General features: G+C 43.8%; 1 protein-coding gene across 1 annotated transcript in view; it reads left to right on the top strand.

Moving 5' to 3' along the window:
* Window positions 1–21,817, top strand: part of UGT8 (UDP glycosyltransferase 8) — a 100,785-nt gene that overhangs the window by 23,367 nt on the left and 55,601 nt on the right. Inside the window, exon 2 of the mRNA XM_040418283.1 lies at window positions 1,863–2,686. Within this exon, the coding sequence (XP_040274217.1) occupies window positions 1,865–2,686 (822 nt within the window). The 5' untranslated portion in view covers window positions 1,863–1,864. The remainder of the gene's footprint in view (window positions 1–1,862; window positions 2,687–21,817) is intronic.

The following is a 21,817-nucleotide window of genomic DNA, read 5'->3' as shown; positions in this document are numbered from 1 at the left end:
TGAGCATGTATGGGAGGCCATACTGTAAACTTTTGCCTCCCATATAAAATTGGAAGCATAAAGAGGTGATTTCTATTAGATTCATATAGAATTTGCCCAAATTTGCTAACATAATGCATACAGTATATTGTATACCTTATTCACATACACTGGAAGAAAAGCTGGAAAAATCCATGAGACTAATGAGCATACACATTTTCTGGTGGAGTTTACTTGGAAAAGTTATGGATTAACCACTAGCCACAGAAGAAATCCTAGTGTCAGCTTTAGATTGCTGCTGCAGATCCTCTTGTTAATGCATATCAGATTTACCACAGGCAAACCCTCAATTTAGGCCTCATGTCCGCAAATCATGGATCCACTAGTAGCTATATAGTGAGCCTAATGCTCATCCAATGCCATAGCCTAATATAACTAAATAAATGGATGGCTCTTAAAGGGGTTGTCTCACTTCAGCAAATAGCATTTATTTTATAGGGGCGATAAACACAAGGCATTTACTAATGGATCGTGATTGTCCATATTGCTTCCTTTGCTGGCTGGATTCATTTTTCCATCACATTATACACTGCTCATTTCCAGGGCTTATGACCACCCTGCAATTCAGCAGCAGTGGTTGTGCTTGCACAATATAGGAAAAAGCACCAGCCTATGGGAGCTCCCACAGTCCCGGCCACCAGAGAGGCCAGCTCCTTTTCCTACAGTATGCAAGCACGGCCACCACTGATGGATTGCAGGGTGGTCATAAGCCCTGGAAATGAGCAGTGCATAATGTGATGGAAAAATGAATCCAGCCAGCAAAGGAGGCAATATTGACAATCACAATACATTAGTGATTGCCTTGTATTAACTTTCTATACATAATTAATGCTATTTGCTGAAGTGAGACAACCCCTTTAAGGCTTCACCATTAGGGTAAAATCTCATCTGCCCATAAAATTGTTCAATAGATTAAAAACGATAAGTCTAACACAGTTATAATAAAATTAACAACAATTGATAGTTAATTCTGTATTATTTATGTTGGTCAACATTGGTGTTACCAAGTAATGTTCAAAAATTCACGTTCAAAGTGTTCTTAATAATAAAATATTTGGCAATAATGCTCCACTGACCACTTAGAAGTTCACACTGTCCTATATTACTGATTTATATATTCCATCCCCAGAAGGTTATTGGAGCGATGTATACCATTTGCTGAATAGCAGAGATGTCTTGGATGTTCAGGCCTTTAGGTCTGTATAACTGGTAGACTTCATTCATATTTTGGGACTGGTGCATGCACACTGGCGGTTAAAGGACACAGAGTCCATGAGGATCAACTGAAACTGTAGTTGGTAACTACTGTGCATTCCACAAAGGAGTTGTGAGTGTGCAGTGTGAAATCTCAAATAACAGCCATTTTTAATCATTACAGCCTAGGCTGTATGGCAAATTATGCCATCTACTGTACATGACATCAGTGTTGAACTGGCCTACCAAAGTACCAGAGGATCCTCCGGTGGGCCCAGGCTTTGACACCATATTAAACCCCAAAGATCCAGAAGGCAAAAGCATTTGGACCTGCCTTTGGAGACAATAACTTGCCACTAGGGACTATTTCTTTAAATCAAGATCTATTAGACTTTATTGATGATATAGGGTTTGGGCTCTAAGAATAATTTCCTTTGGTGGGCCCCAGGAACCCCAGTCTGAACCTGCATGTCATCGTTTATTACAAGGTTGCCCTAGATCTAGGAGCTACTGACCAAACTGTTTTAGTAATTTGTGCTTGGTACTTCTCTGTAAAATTTCCATCAGTACAGAATATAATTCTAAATTGATTATTGTTTTGCTTACATTGTCTCTCTTTTTGACAACAGCCATGAAGTCTACTGCATCTGTTACTCTACTCTTGTGGTTCACTTTTGCAATAGGAAAGGCCGCCAAAATTATCATTGTTCCGCCAGTATTGTTTGAAAGTCACCTGTATATATTCAAGACGGTGGCCACTGCACTACATGACAAAGGCCATGAATCTGTCTTCCTGATTTCAGAAGGAAGGGACATACCACCATCGAGTCATTATCAAGTTCAACGCTATCCAGGGATATTTAACAGCACCACATCTGATCAATTTCTCCAGTCTAAGATGAAGAATATATTTTCTGGGAGGTTCACAGCATTAGAAATGTTTGACATTCTGGATCATTATTCGAGAAATTGTGATATAATGGTGGGAAACCAAGAGCTGATGAATCGTTTAAAAAAAGAAAACTATGACATGGTGATTGTCGACCCAAATGAAATGTGTGGATTTGTCATAGCCAATATTTTGGATATAAAATATGTTGTATTTTCTACTGGACTATGGTTCCCTGTTGAGGTTGGTGCCCCCGCACCCTTATCGTATGTCCCAGAGTTCAACTCACTCCTCACTGATCGCATGGGCTTACTGGAAAGAATAAAGAATACAATAGTTTATTTAGTTTCTCGATTTGGAATAAATTTTATTGTCTTACCAAAATACGATAAAATAATGAGTAAGCACAACATTCTGCCTGCAAGATCCATGTATGAGTTGGTACAAGGATCCTCTCTTTGGATGCTTTGCACAGATGTTGCCCTGGAATTTCCGAGACCTACTCTCCCTCATGTTGTCTATGTTGGAGGAATTCTCACCAAACCAGCCAACCAGCTACCACAGGTAAGAACTGGATAATTTGAAACGATGCATGATAATTTTGGCCTTAAAATGACTTTTACTGCTAGTTTCAATAATAGTAGAAAGATTAATCATAATTTTGCTGTCACATCAATGGATAATCCAACCGATACAGTATTGCCAGCCTTGCTTGGAATTACCCGTACACTTTAGTGCCGTCTACATACTGAATAGTTTTCTGTATATAGGAACCATCAGAAAAAGTACATTTAATACCTTTTATTATAACTCATTGTAAGTATTAGGCCATACATTAAAGCAGAATACCATGAGTGATACTTAAAGGGGTTGTCTTATCATGGCCAATTGTCACGGTGGGAAGTGGGGGAAACTCCCCACCGTATTATGCGAGCTGTTACTAAGCCTGGACACAGGGAAAAGGTGCAGGTCACCTCCTACTGCCACCCTAATCCTTACCCTGATCTCCTGACCATATGAGCGCCCCCCTAAAGGTGGGAGGGCTCATACACTGGAACCTGGATACTGCTGACCCTAACGGTCCCTTGCATAGGGGTCAGGAATAGGAGACAACCGGTTCCTCAAGGACACAGATGAACCGGAGTCTCCAGTGGCCTAGTAACAGATGGAAGAAAGATAGAGCCGCAACTGAACGGCAGGTAAGCACCAGGTAAAACAACACACCAGAACAACAAACACTTACCTGGCACAGCAAAGATGGATCAACGACAACCAAACAACCTGGAATCTCCTGCAAACACCGGATGCAAGCTGGCTCCAGGCAAGGCTGCTCCTAAACTTTAGGTTCACCCCTCCGGGAATCCAATGGGGCCCCCTTCCGGAGGCAAAGACAGACAAGGGGATGACTAGTAACCATGCCAGGCATAACACCAAACATGCGAGACATAGTACACCAAACAAGACATCACCACACACCCATAACATAAACCCACACCAAACACAACAACAGGTAAGGGTAGGGGATAGAACAAAGAAACAAGGGGGTGACATTGATGTTCAACTAGGATGGCCCTAAGACTGGACAGATGGCATCCAGAACCATCAACACTGCAACACACACACACACACCAAGGCTGGAGACAAAACTCAATCTCAGGCTCAAAACACAAGGATAAATAGAGCCTAGAGTCCACACCCAGTTCCACACCAAGGAAGACATTAACCCCATGACCACCAGAAGGAGGAAACAACTTAAAGGGTAAATGCTCACAAGCATAAAAAGCAACACGTTGCCGCAGGCTACAGCTAGCATGGCAACCATGTTACAGCGCACACCAAAGGCCGTGACAACAATGGGGACAAAGGCCGTGACAACAATAGGGACATATCGCTAGGATGTGCCCCCATTGTCTTATAGGTACGGGTACCACCACTGGGACCCACACCTATATCGAGATCGGAGCCCCGCAAGTGAAGGAGCGCGCACTGCGCATGCGCAGCCCCCTCAGTTCATTTTCTATGGGGCCGGCGAAAATAGCCGCGCGCTGGCTCTGCTTTTCCGTCGGCCCAATATAAATGAATGGGAGCGGGGGCCACGCATGTGCGCTACGCTCCCATTCACTTTTATGGGGAGCCGGCTTGGTGTTGGCTGGACCGGAGTCCTCCAGCCACCACATTGCGGGGCTCCTTTCTCGATATAGGTGCGGGTCCCAGCAGTGGGACACACACCTATAAGACAATGGGGGCATATCCTAGCGATATGCCCCCATTGTCCATAATGATACAACCCCTTTAAGACCTTATTCACATTTCTGTTTTTCATGGATGTGTGCTATCCGCATTTTCTCATACCCATTAATTGTAATGTGTTTGTTCACATATCAGTAGTATTTCATTGGCCACAGATCAGTGGGAGACATGCACTACTTTGAAGTCTTTGTGTCTGTGAAAAACCACTGACACAACACGGATGGCATCCGTGTTTGGTCCATTTTACACTGACCACTGGTAGGAGATGCTCTAGAAATAAATTTTCAGCTGAGGAGTGTCCGTGGAATACGTATTGCACATGGAGGGCAAAAAACACTGAACACACTGACCAAACACGGATCCTTCACAGACATCTTCACAGATGAAACACGTATGGATGTTCCATGGATGTCAAACTGACATGTAAATCTAAACAAGGCCTAATTGTGGTTTTATCCGCAAAGATCTGTGTTTGGCCCGCGTGTCCATTTTTTCCCCTCCTTATGGCATCTGTATTTCACGGACATTTCTCAGTTGAAAATTAATTTCCAGAGCATCTCCTACCAGTTTTCAGTGAAAAGCAGACAGAACACTCCATCCGTGTTGTGACTATTCATGGACCCATAGACTTCAATGGGCATGTTTGTTCCACATCACAAATCAAAGTAGTGCAGGTCTCCATGGTTTTTTCACTAACCCACGGTCAGTAAAAAACTACTGATATATGAACAGGCACATTAAAATCAAAGGGTTCCAGAACAAAATACAAGTGTAAAGCCGAATGCACACGGCCGTGTTCCGCGGCTGTGAGCGGTCCGTGGTATGCCAGCCTGGATTGCTGCTGACAGCAGGAGCACACGGCGTCATTGGTTGCTATTGCGCCGTGTGCTTCATGCCGCCGCTGCACTACAGTAATACACTCATATGATCTATACAAGTGTATTACTGTAGTGCAGCGGCGGCATGAAGCGCACGGCGCAATAGCAACCAATGACGCCGTGCGCTCCTGCTGTCAGCAGGAATCCAAGCCGGCATACCACGGAAAGCTCACGGCCGTGTGCATTTGGCCTAACTCATATACTCCCAAATTGGAACCAACATTTTATGCATTTATTTTCAGGCTCCAATCTTTTGTTAGCTTTTTTATCTATGGTAATTAATCTATAATTTCTATTAAATGAAACAATATATTATATTACTCTATATGCATTTTGATGCAATATTTTTCACATCATATTTGAACACAGTAAAATGTTTTAGAATAAAAAGCATTCTGTCCGGAAGATCATTGGATACACCCCAGGTAGGAATTCAAGTCTATGTAGGAGAGAGTTAGGGCTCATGCACACGACCGTTGTTGTTTTGCGGTCCGTTTTTCACGGATCCGTTGTTCCGTATCTGAGTTTTTTTTTTCTCTGATTTAAGTCCTCTTCTGTTCCGTTATTCCACAAAACATATCCGTATGGTTTCCGTATGCGATCTGTTTTTTGCGGATCGGAAATAGAAACAGTAACTTATTAATCACCAAACACATGAGCAATATGGGCTGGGCATAGCATTTCTACAGTATGGATCCGCAAAATTCGGATGAAATACGGATGACATACAGATATGGTCTGTAATTTTGGCGGACCCATTGACTTGAATGTGGCCTCGGACTGTGATTTCCGGACAATAGGACATGCACTACTTTTTTGAGGAACGGAAATACGGAAACGGAATGCACACGGAGTACCTTCCATTGTATTTGCGGATCCATTGAAGTGAATGGTTCTGCATACTGTCCGCAAAAAAACCCAGAATGGAAGCGGAAAGAAAATACGTTCGTGTGCATTCGGTCTGCAAAAAACGGATCCGCAAAATATACGGATGACGTCCGTGTGCATTCCGTATTTTGCGGAACAGAGCAGCTGACCCCTGATAGAACAGTACTATCCTTGTCCGTAATGCGGACAATAATAGGACATGTTCTTTTTTTGCGGAACGGAAATACGAACATACGGAAACAGAATGCACATGGAGTAACTTCCATTTTTTTTTGCGGACCCATTGAAATGAATGGTTCCGTATATGGTCTGCAAAAAAAACGTAACAGACACGGAAAGAATATACATTCATATGTGCCTGAGCCCTTAATGTAACTCAAACTGTCCTTTGGCAATAAATGACTCACACGGTTTATTAAAATATTCCATAAAGAACATACAAATAATTGCCTTGTCTTTTTGTCACAAGTTTTCAGATCAAACATTATATCTCACGCTAAACTAAGGTTTAACCCCTTAAGTACCGGGCACATTTTTGGTATTGCATTTTCGTTTTTTCCTCCCCACGTTCCAATAGCCCTAACTTTTTTATTTTTCCATTCACATAGCCATTTGTGAGCTTATTGTTTTTGTTGGACAAGATGCATTTTTTAATAGTACCATTTAATTTAAAACATGTCTTTTAAAATGGGAAAAAAATTCTTTGTGGGCTTAAATAAAAATAAATAAATATATATATATATATATATATATATATAATTCCACTAAGGTTTTTGGGGTTTTGACATCATGGTGTTCACTGTGCGCTAAAAATGATATGACTTCCTTATTCTGGGGCTCAATATGAATTCAGCGATACCAAACTTGTACAGTTTTTTTTTTGTTTTACTAATTAAGGCCTCATGCACACGACCGTTGTGTGCAACAGTGTCCGTTGTTCCGTTTTCCGTGATTTTCTGCGGACCCATTGACTTTCAATGGGTCCGTTGAAAACTCGGAAAATGCACCGTTGTTCATCCGCGTCCGTAATCCGTGTTTCCTGTCCGTCAAAAAAATAGGACCTGTCCTATTTTTTTGACGGACAATGGTTCACGGACCCATTCAAGTCAATGGGTCCGTGAAAAAACACGGAGGCAAACAAGATTGCATCTGCGTCCATGATCCGTGTCCGTAGGCTACTTTCGCACAGATGGATCTGCAGATCCGTCTGCAGAGAGCTTTTTCAGATATGAGTTTTCACATCGTGAAAACTCAGATCCGACAGTATAGTCTAACACAGAGGCGTTCCCATGGTGATGGGGACGCTTCAAGTTAGAATATACTAAGAACTGTGTACATAACTGCCCCCTGCTGCCTGGCAGCACCCGATCTCTTACAGGGGGCTTTGATCCGCACAATTAACCCCTCAGGTGCCGCACCTGAGGGGTTAATTGTGCGTATCATAGCCCCCTGTAAGAGATCAGGTGCTGCCAGGCAGAAGGGGGCAGACCCCCCTCCCTCCCCAGTTTTAAATTCATTGGTGGCCAGTGCGGCCCCTCTCCCTCCCTCCCCTGTATTTAACTCATTGGTGGCCAGTGCGGCCCCCCTCCCTCCCCTGTATTTAACTCATTGGTGGCCAGTGCGGCCTCCCTCCCTCCCCTGTATTTAACTCATTGGTGGCCAGTGCGGCCCCCCCTCCCTCCCTCCCTCCCCTGTATTTAACTCATTGGTGGCCAGTGCGGCCCCCCTCCCTCCCTCGTATTTAACTCATTGGTGGCCAGTGCGGCACCCCTCCCTCCCTCCCCTGTATTTAACTCATTGGTGGCCAGTGCGGCCTCCCCTCCCCCCCTAATTTAAATCCCCCCCCCCATCATTGGTGGCAGCGGAGAGTTCCGATCGGAGTCCCAGTTTAATCGCTGGGGCTCCGATCGGTAACCATGGAAACCAGGACGCTACTGCAGTCCTGGCTGTCATGGTTACTTAGCAATTTTAGAAGCATTATACTTACCTGCGCTGTCTGACCGGCCGGGCGCTCCTCTTACTGGTAAGTGACAGGTCTGCGCTATAAGCAATGCGCCGCACAGACCTACCACCAATGATGGGGGGTGGGGGAGGCCGCACTGGCCACCAATGAATTAAATACAGGGGAGGGAGGGGGGTCTGCCCCCTGCTGCCTGGCAACACCCGATCTCTTACAGGAGGCTATGATACGCACAATAAACCACTCAGGTGCGGCACCTGAGGGGTTAATTGTGCGGATCACAGCCCCCTGTAAGAGATCGGGTGCTGCCAGGCAGCAGGGGGCAGTTATGTACACAGTTCTTAGTATATTCTAACTTGAAGCGTCCCCATCACCATGGGAACGCCTCTGTGTTAGAATATACTGTCGGATCTGAGTTTTCACGATGTGAAAGCTCATATCTGAAAAACCTCTCTGCAGACGGATCTGCAGATCCGTCCGTGCGAAAGTAGCCTACGGACTCTGATCACGGACGCGGATGGCAATCTTGTTTGCCTCCGTGTTTTTTCACGGACCCATTGACTTGAATGGGTCCGCGAACCGTTGTCCGTCAAAAAAATAGGACAGGTCATTTTTTTTGACGGACAGGAAACACGGATCACGGACGCGGATGAACAACAGTGCATTTTCAGAGTTTTCAATGGACCCATTGAAAGTCAATGGGTCCGCAGAAAATCACGGAAAACGGAACAACGGACACGGATGCACACAACGGTCGTGTGCATGAGGCCTTAATTAGTAAAACAAAAAAAAAAACTGTACAAGTTTGGTATCGCTGAATTCATATTGAGCCCCAGAATAAGGAAGTCATATCATTTTTAGCGCACAGTGAACACATGATGTCAAAACCCCAAAACCTTGGTGGTATTATATATATATATATTATTTTTTTTTATTTAACCCCACAAAGAATTTTTTTCCCATTTAAAAAGACATGTTTTAAATTCAATGGTACGATTAAAAAATGCATCTTGCCCCACCAAAAAATATGAATGGAAAAAGTTAGGGCTATTGGAACGTGGGGAGGAAAAAACTAAAATGCAATACCAAAAACGGGCCCGGTACTTAAGGGGTTAAACCTTATTTTAGCGTGAGATATAATGTTTGATCTGAAAACTTATGACAAAAAGACAAGGCAAATATTCGTATGTTCGTTATGGAATGTTTTAATAAACCGTGTGAGTCATTTATTGCCAAAGGACAGTTTGAGTCACATTAAGGGCTCAGGCACATATGAATGTATCCGGTAAGCAGTCAGTTCACTCGAATTCACCTTTTCTCCAGGGAACCTTATGAGAAATCAAGGTGCCGCCAATAGTGAAGTACAATCACAAAAGGTTCCAACTGCAAGGTTTTTATTATACTCACAAGATGGATAAAGTAACAAGCAGTGTACACAAATCATTCACCCGACCCGGGTTTCGCTTTAGGAAGCTTCGTCAGGGGCATCTACTCCGCCTACATAGAGGCGGTCCTTATATACCTGCCGTTGATAAGCTACTACACCTTTTTAAAATCATCATAGCCCTTACGGCCCAATACAAAAAATCCGTAAAATACATCAAATACAATCATAAAACAAATATCACAAAAAGACCTCCTTTGGGTCACCAAATTACTGGTTTAACTATATTGCAGACCAATCTGGATTACTCCAGACTAATCGCATATAAACATATAAATCTTAAACCATGCGATCATATCGATCACATCCGAAGTATCATACATGATCGCATGGTTAACACAATGGAGAAGGGCGGTACTAGGTATAATTGACCAAGGTTTGTAACCAACTATGTAGGTGGTGACGTTTCAGCTATCCATGAATGAGGGAATAGCCTCTTAGGCTGGTTTCACACGGGCGTAGCGAATTGGGGTCGGATGCGTTCAGAGTGCGTTCAGTGAAACTCGCACTATTTTGCAAGCAAGTTCAGTCAGTTTTGTCTGCGATTGCGTTTAGTTGTTCAGTTTTTTCCGCGCGGGTGCAATGCGTTTTGATGCGTTTTACACACGCATGATAAAAAACGGAATGTTTACAAACAACATCTCTTAGCAACCATCAGTGAAAAACGCATCGCACCCGCACTGACTTGCGGATGCAATGCGTTTTTCACGCAGCCCCATTCACTTCTATGGGGCAAGGGCTGCGTGAAAAACGCAGAATATAGAACATGCTGCGATTTTCACGCAACGCAGCACTGATGCGTGAAAAACAACGCTCATGTACACAGACCCATTGAAATGAATGGGTCAGGATTCAGTGCGGGTGCTATGCGTTCACGTCACGCATTGCACCCGCGCGGAAAACTCGCTCGTGTGAAAGGGACCTAAGAGGTGTGTTTTTTGTTTCATTGGATAGATATTGTGCCTTTAAGGTGGGTGGTTAGTGGTGAGCAGGAGAATGTTGTGTGATTAGGATGTGATCAGTCCAGATATGCTTGTGTATTTACCCTGTGAATTAACCATGGGATTGCTGGTGCTAATGTTATGTGATCCAGTTATTTTATGCGGATACATGTGATCAGTTTAGATATAGTCCTGTGTTAATTATAAGAATGTTGGCACATGGGATTGGTCCAGATATGTCTCTGTGTTAACCATGCGATCATGTATGATACTTTGGATGTGATCGATATGATCGCATGGTTTAAGATTTATATGTTTATATGCGATTAGTCTGGAGTAATCCAGATTGGTCTGAAATATAGTTAAAACAGTAATTTGGTGACCCAAAGGAGGTCTTTTTGTAATATTTGTTTTATGATTGTATTTGATGTATTTTACGGATTTTTTGTATTGAGCCGTAAGGGCTATGATGATTTTAAAAAGGTGTAGTAGCTTATCAACGGCAGGTATATAAGGACCGCCTCTATGTAGGCGGAGTAGATACCCCTGACGAAGCTTCCTAAAGCGAAACCCGGGTCGGGTGAATGATTTGTGTACACTGCTTGTTACTTTATCCATCTTGTGAGTATAAGGCCCCTTTCACACGAGCGGTTCACATGAGCGGTGATTTTCACGCATCACTTGTGCGTTGCGTAAAAATCGCAGCATGCTCCTCTTTGTGCGTTTTTCACGTAACGCAAGCCCCATAGAAATAAATGGGGTTGCATGAAAATCGCAAGCATCCGCAAGCAAGTGCGGATGCAGTGCGATTTTCACGCATGGTTGCTAGGTGACGATCGGGATGGAGACCCGATCATTATTATTTTCCCTTATAACATGGTTATAAGGGAAAATAAGAGCATTCTGAATACAGAATGCATAGTAAAACAGCGCTGGAGGGGTTAAAAAAATAATAATCATTTAACTCACCTTAGTCCACTTGTTCGAGATGCCGGCATCTCCTTCTGTCCCCTTTACTGAATAGGACCTGTGGTGAGCATTAATTATAGGTCAAGGACCTTTGATGACTTCACTCCGGTCATCACATGGTACGTCACATGATCTTTTACCATGGTGAATCACCATGGTAAAAGATCATGTGACGTACCATGTGATGACCGGAATGACGTCACCACAGGTCCTGTTGCTGCACAGAGATCAGATGAAGCCAGAAGGAGTTGCCGGGCCGCAAACAAGTGGACTAAGGTGAGTTAAAGATTTATTTTTATTTTTTTAACCCCTCCAGCGATGTTTTACTATGCATTCTGTATTCAGAATGCTATTATTTTCCCTTATAACCATGTTATAAGGGAAAATAATACTATTTACAGAACACCGATCCCAAGCCCGAACTTCTGTGAAGAAGTTCGGGTTTGGGTACCAAACACTCGCGATTTTTCTCACGCGAGTGCAAAACGCATTACAATGTTTTGCACTCGCACGGAAAAATCGCGGGTGTTCCCACAACGCACCCGCACATTTTCCCGCAACGCCCGTGTGAAAGAGGCTTAATAAAACCTTGCAGTTGGAACCTTTTGTGATTGTACTTCACTATTGGCGGCACCTTGATTTCTCATAAGGTTTCCTGGAGAAAAGGTGAATTCGAGTGAACTGACTGCTTACCGGATACATTCATATGTGCCTGAGCCCTTAATGTGACTCAAACTGTCCTTTGGCAATAAATGACTCACACGGTTTATTAAAATATTCCATAACGAACATACGAATATTTGCCTTGTCTTTTTTCATAAGTTTTCAGATCAAACATTATATCTCACGCTAAAAAAAGGTTTAACCCCTTAAGTACCGGGCCCGTTTTTGGTATTGCATTTTCGTTTTTCCTACCCACTTTCCAATAGCCCTAACTTTTTCCATTCATATAGCCATATGTGAGCTTATTTTTTTGTGGGGCAAGATGCATTTTTTAATCGTACCATTGAATTTAAAACATGTCTTTTTAAATGGGAAAAAAAATCTTTGTGGGGTTAAATAAAAAATAATAATATATATATATATATATATAATACCACCAAGGTTTTGGGGTTTTGACATCATGGTGTTCACTGTGCGCTAAAAATGATATGACTTCCTTATTCTGGGGCTCAATATGAATTCAGCGATACCAAACTTGTACATTTTTTTTTTGGTTTTACTAATTAAGGCCTCATGCACACGACCGTTGTGTGCATCCGTGTCCGTTGTTCCGTTTTCCGTGATTTTCTGCGGACCCATTGACTTTCAATGGGTCCGTTGAAAACTCTGAAAATGCACCGTTATTCATCCGCGTCCGTGATCCGTGTTTCCTGTCCGTCAAAAAAAATTATCTGTCCTATTTTTTTGAGGGACAACGGTTCGCGTACCCATTCAAGTCAATGGGTCCGTGAAAAAACACGGAGGCAAACAAGATTGCCATCCGCGTCCGTGATCCGTGTCCGTAGGCTTCATTCGCATAGACGGATCTGCATAGACGGATCTGCAGAGAGATTTTTCAGATATGAGTTTTCACATCGTGAAAACTCAGATCCGACAGTATATTCTAACACAGAGGCGTTCCCATGGTGATGGGGACGCTTCAAGTTAGAATATACTAAGAACTGTGTACATAACTGCCCCCTGCTGCCTGGCAGCACCCGATCTCTAACAGGGGGCTGTGATCCGCACAATTAACCCCTCAGGTGCCGCACTTGAGGGGTTAATTGTGCGTATCATAGCCCCCTGTAAGAGATCGGGTGCTGCCAGGCAGCAGGGGGCAGACCCCCCTCCCTCCCTCCCCTGTATTTAACTCATTGGTGGCCAGTGCGGCCCCCTCTTCCTCCCTCCCCTGTATTTAACTCATTGGTGGCCAGTGCGGGGACTCCGATCGGAACTCTCCCCTGCCACCAATGATGTGGGGTGGGGGGGATTTTAATTAGGGGGAGGAGGGGAGGCCGCACTGGCCACCAATGAATTAAATACAGGGGAGGGAGGGGGGCCGCACTGGCCACCAATGAGTTAAATACGAGGGAGGGAGGGGTGCCGCACTGGCCACCAATGAGTTAAATACAGGGGAGGGAGGGGGGGCCGCACTGGCCACCAATGAGTTAAATACAGGGGAGGGAGGGCCGCACTGGCCACCAATGAGTTAAATACAGGGGAGGGGGCCGCACTGGCCACCAATAAGTTAAATACAGGGGAGGGAGGGGGGCCGCACTGGCCACCAATGAATTTAAAACTGGGGAGGGAGGGGGGTCTGCCCCCTCGTGCCTGGCAGCACCTGATCTCTTACAGGGGGCTATGATATGCACAAATTAACCCCTCAGGTGAGGCACCTGAGGGGTTAATTGTGCGGATCAAAGCACCCTGTAAGAGATCGGGTGCTGCCAGGCAGCAGGGGGCAGTCATGTACACAGTTCTTAGTATATTCTAACTTGAAGCGTCCCCATCACCATGGGAACGCCTCTGTGTTAGAATATACTGTCGGATCTGAGTTTTCACGATATAACTCAAATCCGATGGTATATTTTAACATAGAGGTGTTCCCATGGTGATGGGGACGCTTCAAGTTAAAATATACCATCGGATTGGAGAAAACTCTGATCTGATGGTATAATAGGGACTCCTGACTTTACATTGAAAGTCAATGGGGGACGGATCCGTTTGCAATTGCACCATATTGTGTCAACGTCAAACGGATCCGTCCCCATTGACTTGCATTGTAATTCAGGACGGATCCGTTTGGCTCCGCACGGCCAGGCGGACACCAAAACGACTTTTTCCATGTCCGTGGATCCTCCAATAATCAAGGAAGACTCACGGAAGAAAAAACGGACACGGAACTACGGAACCCGTTTTTGCGGACCGCAAAAAAAAACGGTCGTGTGCATGAGGCCTAAATAAAATAAAAACCTTTTGAAAATCAAGGAAAGGTGACTAAAAATGGCAAATCGCATGTTTTTCTTCTTTTTTTTCCATTATGGCATTCAAACGGGGTGAATAGGATTTCTACACTCTACATTCTGAGCTATGCCTTCATGTAGAAAGCCTTGGCAGGCCTGGAGCGCTTTAACAGCGTCCAGGCTGCCATGGCAACCAATCGAAGTCCTGCGATTTCACTGCGGGAGCTCCGATCGGAAGGCAGAGGGAACCGCATCCCTCTGACTTCACTTACAGGTACTGCGATCAGCGTTGGTCGAGGGGTTAAATGTCGGGGGCAGCACAATCGCCGCTCCCTGTCAGTGTGGCCAAGTGCTGGCTGTATGGTACAGCCGGCACCTACCGTGTATAGAGCGGGCTCACTGCAGAGGACTGCTCCATACATCCCCTGCACCACCATGACGTACTGCTAAATCATGGGGGTTGAAGGGGTTAAGAGATAATGACGGCTTGGCGATATTTCAACAATCTATGTTATCTCTCTAGGTTAGACTAGTAAAATAAAGCTTGATCTGTTCACCTGAAGGACAGATACTCAGAAATCCCCACTATGACATACATTTGTTTCAATGGCATATACAGTAGTGGAAAAGAATAGTAAGATTTAAATAATGATATGCCCACACTATTATGAAACTGCCATAGACAGGAGGGTGTAGCAGAAATGAATTTGTCGTTGAACTCTTTCTTTTTCTTTCAAACATCCTGCTCTCTATTAGGCCTCTTTCACACTTCCGTATGGCTATTTCAGTGTTTTACGGTCCGTTTTTCACGGATCCGTTGTTCCGTTTGGCATATATAGTATACAGTAAATACATAGAAAAAATAGTGCTGGGCATAACATTTTCAATAAATGGTTCTGCAAAAACGGAACGGATACTGAAGACATACGGATGCATTTCCGTATGTTTTTTTTTTTTTTTGCGGACCCATTGACTTGAATAGAGCCACGGAACGTGATTTGTGGGAAATAGTAGGACATGTTCTATCTTTTAACGGAACGGAAAAACGGAAATACGGAAACGAAATGCATACGGCGTACATTCCGTTTTTTTTGCGGAACCATTGAAATGAATGGTTCCGTATATGGAACGCAAAAAACGGCCCGCAAGACAGAAAAAAAAAACATTAGTTTGAAAGAGGCCTTAGGCTATACAATTCTTTCCATCTATGTATCTATCTAGGTATCGAAACAGCGGTTTTCTTAGAATTCATTCATCCCTATAATTTTTAACTGTGCCCCAATTTGCATGGATTAAAGGAGTTGTCTGGGAATACATATAGGGTCATTTATCAAATTGGTGTGAAGTAGAACTGGCTTAGTTGCCTATAGCAAACCAATCAGATTCCACCTTTCATTTTTGACAGCTCCTTTGGAAAATGAAAGGTGGAATCTGATTGGTTGCTATGGGCAACTAAGCCAGTTCTACTTCACCCCAGTTTGATAAATTACCCCAATAATTTCTAAAACAGACCAGAAGATGGGATCAAAGCCCGCGTGGAGGCCCAGAGTGGCGGGGAGCAGGTAAGTAGGGGAGGCAGGCTGCCAGCACCTGTTAGAAATTATGTATTCCCAGACAACCCTTTTAGGCCTAGTTCACACGATCGTTTTTTTTGCGAGTGTACGGGCCGTTTTTTTGTGTTCCGTATACGGTCCGTATACGGAACCATTCATTTCAATGGTTCCGCATTAAAAACGGAATGTGTTCCGTAAGCATTCCGTTTCCGTATTTCCGTTGTTCCGTTCAAAGATAGAACATGTCCTATTATTGCCCGCAAATCACGTTCCGTGGCTCCATTCAAGTCAATGGGTCCGCAAAAAAAACGGAACACATACGGAAATGCATCCGTATGTCTTCCGTATCTGTTCCGTTTTTGCGGAACCATCTATTGAAAATTGTATGCCCAGCCCAATTTTTTGTATGTAATTACTGTATATGTCATACGGAAAAATGGAACAGAAAAACGGAACTCAAAAACGGAACAACGGATCCGTGAAAAATGGACCGGAAAAAACTTTAAAAGCCATACGTTCGTGTGAACTAGGCCTTAAGCTCATGCTTCTTTTCTGTCCTTTAGGCCTTTTTCACACGGGCGTGTCCGGATTAGGTCCGGATGTGTCCCGGTGCATTGCGGCAAATCCGCGCGAGTAGGAACGCAATTGCAGTCAGTTTTGACTGCGATTGCGTTCCGATGTTCAGTTTTTATCGCGCGGGTGCAATGTTTTTTGCACGCGCGTGATAAAAATCTGACTGTGGTACCCAGACCCGAACTTCTTTACAGAAGTTCAGGTTTGGGTTAGGCTACTTTCACACTTGCGTTCGTGGTTCCGCTTGTGAGTTCCGTTTGAAGGCTATCACAAGCGGCCCCGAACGGATCCGTACGGCCCCAATGCATTCTGAGTGGATTCGGATCCGCTCAGAATGCATCAGTATGGCTCAGTTTCACCTCCGTTCCGCTCAGCAGGCGGACACCTGAACAAGTAGATTAAGGTGAGTTAAATTATTTATTTATTTTTTTTAACCCCTCCAGCGCTGTTTTACTATGCATTCTGTATTCAGAATGCTATAATTTTCCCTTATAACCATGTTATAAGGGGAAATAATAATGAACGGGTTCCCATCCCGACCGTCACCTAGCAACCGTGCGTGAAAATCGCACCGCGTCCGCACTTGCTTGCGGATGCTTGCGATTTTCACGCAACCCCATTCATTTCTAAGGGACCCGCATTACGTGAAAAACGCACAAAGAGGAGCATGCTGCGATTTTCACGCAACGCACAAGTGATGCGTGAAAATCACCGCTCGTGTGCACAGCCCCATAGAAATGAATGGGTCAGGATTCAGTGCGGGTGCAATGCGTTCAACTCACGCATCGCATCCGCGTGGAAAACTCGCCCGTGTGAAAGGGGCCTTAGGGGCCTTAATATCATTCTGAATACAGAATGCATAGTAAAATAGGGCTGGAGGGGTTAAAAAAAAAATAATAATAATAATTTAACTCACCTTAATCCACTTGTTCGCGCAGCCGGCATCTCTTCTGTCTTCTTCTTTGAGGAATAGGACCTTTGATGACGTCACTACGTCACATGATCCATCACCATGGTGATGGATCATGTGATGGACCATGTGATGAACGCAGTGACGTCATCAAAGGTCCTATTGCTCACAGATGAAGACAGAAGAGATGCGGGCTGCGCGAACAAGTGGATTAAGGTGAGTTAATATATTTTTTTTAACCCCTCCAGCACTATTGTACTATGCATTCTGTATTCAGAATGCTATTATTTTCCCATATAACCATGTTATAAGGGGAAATAATACAATCTACACTACAACTAACCCAAACCTGAACTTCTGTAAAGAAGTTCAGGTCTGGGTACCACAGCAAAACACATTGCACCCGCGCAATAGAAACTGAACATCGGAACGCAATCGCAGTCAAAACTGACTGCAATTGCGTTCCTACTCGCGCGGATTTGCCGCAATGCACCGGGATGCATCCGGACCTTAATCCGGACACGCCCGTGTGAAAGAGGCCTTATAGTATTACTCTTTCTGAAGTCTATCGGTGGACGTTGGCAGCCATCATATGCCAGATACATATGTAAGATTAGAATATCCACCCCGGTCCCAGCATCCTTTATAGACCAGAGCATGTTCCCCTCATGTCTGACTATGGCTTCGCTCACAAGTCGTCGTGAGAAGGGGCGGGGCCTAACACTGCATTCACTTCAATATTGTTGGAGCCAGATGCTAGATAGTGAATTAAGCTCTAAGTGCAGCTCACAGGGTGATTTCTGGGGGATAAGAAAGTATCCACTATAGGACAGCACTAGGGTGTATGCAGTCTACCAAGGGCCAGGTGATTCAAGTGAGCCAAAGCCTGGGCTCAGGTGGTCAGTCCTGGAGGTTTGGCTAATTTATATTATAGTGCAGTATCGATCTCTATTTTTTGAGTGCTGTGGGTTAAAAGAACCAGAGCCCACGTGCACTGTTAGAGATCGAAATACTTCAATACGTAGAAGCCTATTGATAAATATATCCCGTGGCATATGGATGAGTATAGGCATATATAGATAGTGTGGACTGGTTACCCCATACACCCTGAGCAGTTGTAATTAAAGCTGCAGATAGCCATCTTACTTTTATATGCGATTTCAATAAAAAAATTAAAAAAATTGGTTATAGTTAACAGATTTACAAACTGATAGGCGTTAACCTCTATATAATTCCTTCAGTTAATTATAGTGACACATACTCTATGCCCTCTGTACAGTATATAGTGACACATGCTCTGAGCACTCTGTATATAGTGGCATATGCTCTGTGCCCTCTGTATATAGTGCCACATGCTTTGTGCCCTCTGTATATAGTGCCACATGCTCTGTGCCCTCTGTATATAGTGCCACATGCTCTGTGCCCTCTGTATATAGTGTTACATGCCCTGTGCCCTCTGTTTATAGTGCCACACACAGTGCCAGTAATGCTAGTCCCACATGCTCTGTGCCCTCTGTATATATTACCACATACTCTGTGCCCTCTGTATATAGTGCCACACACTCTGTGTCCTCTGTATATAGTGCCACATGCTCTGTGCCCTCATTATACAGAGCCACATGCTCTGTGCCCTCTGTGTATAGTGCCATATGCCCTGTGTCCTCTGTTTATAGTGCCCCACTCAGTGCCCCTAATGCTAGTCGTACATACTCTGTACCCTGTATATAGTGCCACATGCTTGGTGCCAGTTATAAATAATGCCACTTATATGTACTCCGCCTTTATGTATAGTGCCTCTTATATGTGTCCCATTTATATATAGCACCTCTTATATATGCCCCTTGATGTATAGCACAACTTATATGTGCCTCTTTTATGTATAGCACCTCTTATATGTGCCCCCCTGTATGTATATTGACTCTTATATGTGCCCTCTTTATGCATAGCGCCTCTTATATGTGCCCCTTTTATGTATAATGCCTCTTATATTTGCCCCGTTCATATATAGTGCCTCTTATATGGCCCCATTTATGTATAGCGCCTCTTGTATGTGCCCCCTTTATGCATAGTGCCTCTATGCCCCACGTTTATGTATGGCACCTCTTATATGTGCCCCTTCATGTATAGTACCCCTTTTATGTATGGCATAGGTGCCCCCTGTAGGTATATTGCCTCTTATATGTGCCCGCTTCATGTATAGTGCCATTGTATGTGCCCCCTTCATGTATAATTCCACTTCATGTATAGTGCCTCTTACATGTGCCCCTTTATGTATAGTGCCTCTTATATGTGCTCCCTGTATGTATAATGCCTCTTATAAGTGCCCCCTTTATGTATTATGCCTCTTATATGTTCCTCCTTTTATGTATCTTGCCTCTTATATGTGCTCCCTGTATGTATAGTGCCTATTATATGTGCCCCCTTTATGTATAGTGTCTTTTATATGTGTTCCCTTCATGTATTTTGCCTCTTATTTGTGGCCCTTTATGTATAGTGCCTCTTATATGTGCCCCCTGAATACAGTGTACACACACTGTATTATAATAGTAACATAGTACATAAGGCCGAAAAAAGACATCTGTCCATCCAGTTCGGCCTGTTATCCTGCAAGTTGATCCAGAGGAAGGCAAAAAAAAAAACTGTGAGGTAGAAGCCAATTTTCCCCACTTTAGGGGAATAAAAAATTCCTTCCCGACTCCAATCATGCAATCAGAATAACTCTCTGGATCAACGACCCCTCTCTAGTAGCTATAGCCTGTAATATTATTACACTCCAGAAATACATCCAGGCCCCTCTTGAATTCCTTTATTGTACTCACCATCACCACCTCCTCAGGCAGAGAGTTCCATAGTCTCACTGCTCTTACCGTAAAGAACCCTTTTCTATGTTTGTGTACAAACCTTCTTTCCTCCAGACGCAGAGGATGTCCCCTCGTCACAGTCACAGTCCTGGGGATAAATAGATGATGGGATAGATCTCTATACTGATCCATGATATATTTATACATATTAATTAGATCTCCCCTCAGTCGTCTTTTTTCTAAAGTGAATAACCCTAATTTTGATAATCTTTCAGGGTACTGTAGTTGCCCCATTCCAGTTATTACTTTAGTTGCCCTCCTCTGGACCCTCTCCAGCTCTGCTATGTCTGCCTTGTTTACAGGAGCCCAGAACTGTACACAGTACTCCATGTGTGGTCTGACTAGCGATTTGTAAAGTGGTAGGACTATGTTCTTATCACGGGCATCTATGCCCCTTCTGATGCAACCCATTATCTTATTGGCCTTGGCAGCAGCTGCCTGACACTGTTTTTTGCAGCTTAGTTTACTGTTTATTAAAATTCCTAGATCCTTTTCCATGTCAGTGTTACCGAGTGTTTTACCATTTAGTATGTACGGGTGACTTGCATTATTCCTTCCCATGTGCATAACTTTACATTTTTCAGTGTTAAACCTCATCTGCCACTTATCTGCCCAAGCCTCCAATCTATCCAGATCCCTCTGTAGTAGCATACTGTCCTCTTCTGTGTTAATTACTTTACACAGTTTAGGGTACTTTCACACTTGCGTTGTTTGATTCCGGCAGGCAGTTCCGTTGCCTGAACTGACTGCCTGATCAGGCAAACTGTATGCAAACGGGTGTCATTTTTTCTGACTGATCAGGCATTTTTCAGACTGATCAGGATCCTGATCAGTCAGAAAAATGCCTGATCAGTCCGAAAAATGCATTGCAATACCGGATCCGTTTTTCCGGTGTCATCAGGCAAAACGGATCCGTTTTTTTTTTTTTTCATTTTTAAAGGTCTGCGCATGCGCAGACCGGAAGGACGGATCCGGCATTCCGGTATTTTGAATGCCGGATCCGGCACTAATACATTCCTATGGAAAAAAATGCCGGATCCGGCATTCAGGCAAGTCTTCAGTTTTTTTCGCCGGAGATAAAACCGTAGCATGCTACGGTTTTCTCTTTTGCCTGATCAGTCAAAACGACTGAACTGAAGACATCCTGATGCAAACTGAACGGATTACTCTCCATTCAGAGTGCATGGGGATATGCCTGATCAGTTATTTTCCGGTATAGAGCCCCTGTGACGGAACTCTATGCCGGAAAAGAAAAACGCAAGTGTGAAAGTAGCCTTAGTGTCATCTGAGAAAATTGATACTTTACTATGCAAGCCTTCTACAAGATCATTAATAAATATATTGAAGAGAATAGGGCCCAATACTGACCCCTGAGGTACCCCACTAGTGACAGTGACCCAATCTGAGTGTGTACCATTAATAACTACCCTCTGTTTTCTATCATTAAGCCAGTTACTTACCCACATACAGACGTTTTCTCCCAGTCCGAGCATTCTCATTTTATATACTAACCTTTTTTGTGG

Source organism: Bufo bufo, chromosome 2, assembly GCF_905171765.1.
Source record: "Bufo bufo chromosome 2, aBufBuf1.1, whole genome shotgun sequence".
Classification (NCBI taxonomy): domain Eukaryota; kingdom Metazoa; phylum Chordata; class Amphibia; order Anura; family Bufonidae; genus Bufo; species Bufo bufo.
Note: the sequence above shows the minus strand (reverse complement) of the source record. Positions and strands in the feature narration are given on the sequence as shown.